Source organism: Prunus dulcis, unplaced genomic scaffold (assembly GCF_902201215.1).
Source record: "Prunus dulcis unplaced genomic scaffold, ALMONDv2, whole genome shotgun sequence".
NCBI classification, from domain to species: Eukaryota; Viridiplantae; Streptophyta; class Magnoliopsida; order Rosales; family Rosaceae; genus Prunus; species Prunus dulcis.
Genome location: NW_023010046.1, coordinates 64,767 through 70,766, shown reverse-complemented (window position 1 = coordinate 70,766; position 6,000 = coordinate 64,767). Strand labels below are relative to the sequence as shown.

Below are 6,000 nucleotides of genomic sequence, written 5' to 3'. Positions count from 1 at the left end.
CAACCTTGACCATTTCGATATCGATCAAAACTTCTATGACTCATGTTCATGCAAGGAAATGTCAAAAATATTTGATTGGTTAAATGGCTATTTGATAAGGTGATTGCCCATAAATGACCTTTTGAATCTTGTTGATTTAGCTGATTTTCTTTGTCGGAATACACTACCAAAAGAAACTTGAAGGTAATTATCAGCTAGCAAGATGCAAGCTCTATACCCTACTGAATGAAGCAAAACTCACATTCGTTTTCAAACCAGCTCTATCAACTTAACAAGCATAAGAGATAAAAAGTATTTCTTACATATCCAACTCGCCATCCCATCATCCCATAAGCTTTCGAGAAGGAAAAAATGTTTACTATGTGATTTCCCTCCACACATGTGTGTTTCAAATCATCATACATAAAATACCTGCAAAATCAAACTTTAAAACCCACATGTACTCTTGGATGCTTCAGAAGCAAACATTTAACACATTAATTCTTCAATCAAAAGCAGTTAACAATAAGACACCACTGGTGAAAAGGAAAAAAGAAAAAGATGTTTCTTTGAATACACTCAAGAGTACTCAGGTAAATAAGTCATCAATTTGGTATATATGTCATTCTTGATGGACCCAATCTAGTGCAAATGGAATGTATTAAAACCTATTTACACATTAACATTTTGAACTCAGTGGACTACAACTATTAATATAAGTGTATATAGGTACTAGGCAATATAACCGAGACAAACTAACCTCTGCTGAAGCAAAAGGCAAACTCACATAACTGCTATTCAAGAAAGTTATGGACTGACATTACTGTGGGTCCATAACGTAGAGAGATTATAAAAGGCTTTCTTCAAAGAACTTTGATAAGGACAGAGAAATCTGTAGGCTCTCCCTTTTTAAAGCTACAGTAACCTATTCAAATGCTCAGTTGGACACTTTGCCCAATTAAGGTTTTCTAAACAGTAGTCCTGTCACTTTTGTAGATCCATTTTCCCTGGCATCCAAACATCTCAATCCAATTATAGGCAAAAAGTCATCTGAGTAAACATTCACTTCAGTAAAGCTCAGAATCTTTAAACTTGGAGATATTCAAAAGATGTTAAGGGGAGAAGGCCAAATGGTTCAGGTTATTTTTAGTTTCAATAGAATGGAAGAATCAAACCAACTTACAGCCTCTTCCTTCTTTTGCTATTCTATTTTATTTCATCTTTTGCTTTCCTTCTGTACTATAATGGATCTCAGCCCCAATCTTCACATATCTTTACATAATTCCTCGTACAAAAACTCCAGATCAATTTGCATGCTAATCAAATTAGAAAAAAACTTGAATGTAGTATGCAGTTCACAATGTCAAACTTTTTTAATAGTCAGGTCAGTGAAGTTTTATGGACAAAAACAGATGCAAGGATCACCATTATTGTTGCCACGAAATCAACTGAGATTTTAACTTCCATTCCTCCTAAAAGGGAACCCACAAGCAATGTTATGTGTGTGCCCTGAGATTTATACCAATGAATACACCCATGTTTGAACACGGACCAAATTCTAGATGAGAATCATATAAATCCATGTCATCAAGTCAGCAAAATAATGACTTAAGAACATATTATTGCAGCATTTCCAATCAGATAAAATTTAATACACTTACTCGTATGTATTATCCACAACAAGCCATGATCCAGCGTCTCTACAAATATCTGAAATCCTCTACTCACAAAGAGAGGAAAGAAAATAAGAAAAGCATATAGAATATCTCTAAGAAACCAAACAGTTTATTCACAAGGCTCAATCAACACAACAAACTTTTTTGTATGCATACACATTCACAACTGCAAACTCTTTTGCACATAGACATGAATTGAGAGAGAGAGAGAGAGAGAGAGAGAGAGAGAGAGAGAGAGAGAGAGAGAGAGAGACCTTAAGAAGAGGGTCCGGAATATAGGTTCCACTTGGGTTGCCAGGATTAACAACCGTAACAAGTTTTGGGGTTGGTTTTGTTTCCGATAACGTTTTCTCCAACCAGTCTGAAATAACAAAGTAGTATATATGATGTAAATAAAGAATATTCACTGGACATACTCTACAGTCAATCACATTGCTTTATCTCAAATTCCACAAACATATTAATTCTCCAATCCACCTGGTAGAGAACTTGTGTGCCCCTTTTAATTCATTCAATTTTAATCTAACATAAAGCACAAGCCCACCTATTTATGGGGCATCAATAGAAGATGCAACTTATATGTATAATGTACCTTAATTATGCATAGAAGGAATCAGACAATGCAATGCATGACAAATGATCCAAGTTGTCAGAACTATCATGCCTGCCACAGCACGTCCAAGATGGACTGTTGGAATGCACCAATAATTTATCACAAACCTAATGTAATATGTTATGATACTTTAGCAGGCTCAATATAAGTGATTAGACAGGGGAACTAAATATATGCAGCAGTCACAATTGATCATGCAACGACAACAGAAGATAACAAGCCTTTTTACTTGATTCGACCAATGGCAAACATTACACCCTTTCTAATACTGTGTGCTTATATTTATATCCAGATAGAAAGAGTAGAAATATCATTCGATGGAAGTTCAAAAATGTTGTCATTCTTTTATGTCCCTCTGCAATGAGAAGTTCATTAAGCTTCACACCTGCATCTGGGTAAAGTGTCTCTGGGTGGCCAGGACCCACCAATATATTAGTGACGCCGGTCATCTGGAAGGACATGTAGGCATTGAAGTAGTATGGTGCAAACATAACCACAGAGTCCCCGGAATCACACAATGTAAGAACAAGGTTCACAAATGCCTGCATTGAAATTGTTACAAAGTTATCCCAGATTTCTTGAAATGAGTTCTGTAAAACTCAATATTTGTTGTCATATTCAAAAGGCTGAGCAACTAGAGATCAAAATAAATTGCAAAGATGACCATAACGTATGATTTTTTTTTAAGGTTATGTGTCTGAATCAGATGGTGCTACAGCTGCAAATATGAAATTCACCGGGCAACACAATTTTCCAGATAAATATTTTATTTTTATCCTAATAGGTGCTAATCACTCGAAGTTTAGCAGGGAAGTCAATTTACTCCTTATTTCGGCTGCGAAGTTGCACAAATTATAAAACAAATAATTTGCCTTTCCAAACTTAACTTTGGTTTCTTTTCAAGATAAAGATATTTGTTCTTTTTTTATATGCAAATACACAACATAAAATACAATGATAATCACCTGATTTGCACCTGAAGTAACCATCACTGAAGATTTGTACAACTTATTTTCATTATGCAACTGCAAAATAAAGAAGGAAAAAAAAAAAGAGATGGCAAAAGATGTTATAAATTTGTAGTTGCATTGTCATATTTTCAAAAATATTGATCTCAGACAAAACAACAATCCTTGGCATAGTCCCTAAAGGGTAATTGTTAATAATGACATATAAAACAGAATATGACAAGCCATATATTATTCTAATATAACATTGAACAGAGAACCCCAAGTATCTCAACCGTATTAAGAGATTAAAATCGATCATAATTAGGAGAAACACTGAACCATTTCTAATGATACCTTTTTTACCAATGCCTCCCTGAGTTCAAGTATACCTTCATCAGCACCGTAACGACTAATTGAAGGCTCCCATACAAGTTCTTTCACCTTATCCAAAGCCTGTTTGGGTGGTTGCCAGTGAACTACTCCCTACGCACATTTCAACCAAAGAACATTTAAGCCTATTTTCCAACCTAACTAAGGGTTAGAGAACACATAAAATAAGCAGTGATGCAAGAAAACTCCAATGTGATGAACAAATTCAAACTGCTTTTAAGAACATCCGTTCTGGCATGCATGCATATAATGCAAACCTCCGGAAAAAAATAGATAAATAAAATAACATAAACAAGTTAGCAGATTTGGCAAAATATAGATGAAAAAAAGGTCAGGAATTTGGTGAACAGAAATTAACATATAACAAAATAGAGTGTTTTATTTCATTAAGTTAAGCAAGTTGGCTCATGTTTGACAATTGGGACGGACTGGCTCCCATTAGTCATGATTTCAGAGATATGTTATTTGGTTCTTTATAATAGTTTTCAACTTGAAAGATGCATATTTCAATTATTAAAATCTTGGCAAAAACTATTATAGGAAAAGGTTGCAATTTTTCTCTCATTTTGTGTTTCTTAAAAAGTATTTACACCCAGAAAAGTAAACCAGATATGCACACACAAACAGCTTGTTCACTCTTCAGGTGCATAGCTTCCTAGTCAAACACTTGTTCAAACATGAATTATCAAATGCCTCTTTTGTATCACATTCATCGTTTCCAGCAATCAGAATCAGCACCAAACACGCCCTCACCCTCAAAGAACAAACTAAACGGTTTTCATTGTCCAATAACTTGGGTTTACCATTTATCTCAACGCCAAAACCAAATAAAAAATCATTTTCACTTCTCAATGCCTCCATGGTTACAGCAAAACATAAAACCAATCAAAATGAGATTTTAGTCCTTGGGATAAGAGAAACAAACCTGGGCCAGTGACACAGCATTCTTGGCTCCTCGAACCAATTGTTGTATCTGCAAAAACAACTACCATTTTCACCAAAACATATACTTTGGAACTACACCATAAACAATTCACACCCAAAGAAGAAGACCCAAAATTTGGAGATAAAGCAGAGATTTAGTTCAAAGAATTACAAAAAACCCAGTTGGAGTTTTTGCCTGAATACCTGAACCATGATCGGCATCTCAGTCTCCACAGCCCTCTTTGCAAGTTTTCCATATGAACCCATCTCGCCAACCAAACCCAACCCTCCCAAATGATCTCCAAAATATAGCTATGCAACCCAATTCTTGACCCTCCTCAAAACCCAAATTCTGAAACTTTCCCAGAAGGCAATGAAGAGAAGAAGAGAGAAAAATAAAAGCTTTTTGTTTTTTTGCTTCAAGGATAAGACCTCCACCTACCCAAAAAGCTTCCACCCTCACAACGTTTGACACTTTATCAATACATTAACAAAGTAGGTAACGTTTATCAGCTAAGAGAGGAGACCATGTCTGCACGCGTCAACAACCCCAATTACGTATTATAATTCCTCTCTCTGCATAATAAACAGTCCAAAAAAGATAAGGCAATTATACCAAACGCTTTTCTTTTACTTTTATTTCTTTTTCTTTTCTCTGTTCACTCTCAGAAAACAGATACTGACTTGCGCATGCTATTTTTGGTACGTTTCTTTGACTTGCTTTTGTCTCCTGCTTGATGAATAATCTCATTTTCTTTTACCTTTTAGCTCTGCCGGAAAAGAAAACCACCGTTTTCACTTTTGCCTGGATGGATTTTAGTTAGGCAAATAAATAAAATAAAAGCTCTTTCTTTTTCTGTATTTAAATTTCATTTTTGAACCAGAGTAAACCAGAAGAAAAAAAAAACCCAGAATGAGCAAACTGACAAAGCTGAATGATCTCAAATGGAAAATTATAGAATGGTAAGTAAATTATTTTTGAAGTTTATGACCATTTTTTTATGATTGTAATGTGGAATCTCCGAAAATTATGCTCAAATTTACCAATTTTTTATCTTCTGTTTTGTTTAATGCAGTTGGGTCAAGCGTCGAAAACAGAGTAGCAGAAACAGGGGATCTACAAGACTTGGAGTTCCCATATTTTGGAAACACCCATTTTTTGCACCAGAATTTGGAGAATAGCAAGCAAAATAAAACATCTTATTTAGAGCATCTCCAACCGATGTGTTAAAAGTATCATATAAATATTTAACGGTTAAAAATAATATCTCACATCATTTCAATCGATATGTCAAAGCTGATGTGGAATGAAGGCTAAAGGTTGAGATGTTATTTTTAACATTTCAAAAGTAAGATGTCAAATGAATATTTTATTATTATTTCTTTTCTTTTTCTTTTTAATTAAAAACAAATCAACACTAAAATATAATAAAATAATAATTTAATTTGACATAGCAGGTGGAATTCA

At 34.5% G+C, this 6,000-nt stretch overlaps 1 protein-coding gene and 1 long non-coding RNA gene across 3 annotated transcripts; one reads left to right on the top strand and one right to left on the bottom strand.

Moving 5' to 3' along the window:
• Positions 1–13: 13 nt before the first annotated feature.
• On the bottom strand, positions 14–5,061 carry LOC117612677 (aromatic aminotransferase ISS1-like). Of its 2 annotated transcripts, XM_034341342.1 has the most exons (8): positions 4,737–5,056; positions 4,534–4,581; positions 3,573–3,701; positions 3,234–3,293; positions 2,654–2,810; positions 1,910–2,016; positions 1,641–1,699; positions 17–411 (listed from the first exon to the last, which is right to left on the bottom strand). In XM_034341342.1, exons 1-8 carry the CDS (start codon positions 4,797–4,799, stop codon positions 264–266), a joined length of 771 nt encoding a protein of 256 aa, XP_034197233.1. In that variant the 5' UTR covers positions 4,800–5,056; the 3' UTR covers positions 17–263. The 2 variants fall into 2 exon arrangements, with proteins under 2 accessions (XP_034197234.1, XP_034197233.1); XM_034341343.1 differs by lacking the exon at positions 3,234–3,293 and having other exon boundaries at positions 14–411; positions 4,737–5,061.
• Positions 5,062–5,137: 76 nt separating this feature from the next.
• LOC117612678 lies at positions 5,138–5,797 on the top strand. The gene is made up of 3 exons (XR_004583515.1): positions 5,138–5,234; positions 5,417–5,495; positions 5,609–5,797. It is a non-coding gene; the product is annotated as an uncharacterized LOC117612678 (long non-coding RNA).
• The last annotated feature ends 203 nt before the right edge of the window (positions 5,798–6,000 follow it).

Coding starts and splice junctions, on each gene's coding strand:
- LOC117612677 (XM_034341342.1), bottom strand. CDS start 4,799: ATGGGTTCATATGGAAAACTTGCAAAGAGGGCTGTGGAGACTGAGATG. Junction 3,294..3,572: donor GGGAGGCATTGGTAAAAAAG/GTATCATTAGAA, acceptor TTTATTTTGCAG/TTGCATAATGAAAATAAGTT. Junction 2,017..2,653: donor GACACTTTACCCAGATGCAG/GTGTGAAGCTTA, acceptor TTGTTATTTCAG/ACTGGTTGGAGAAAACGTTA.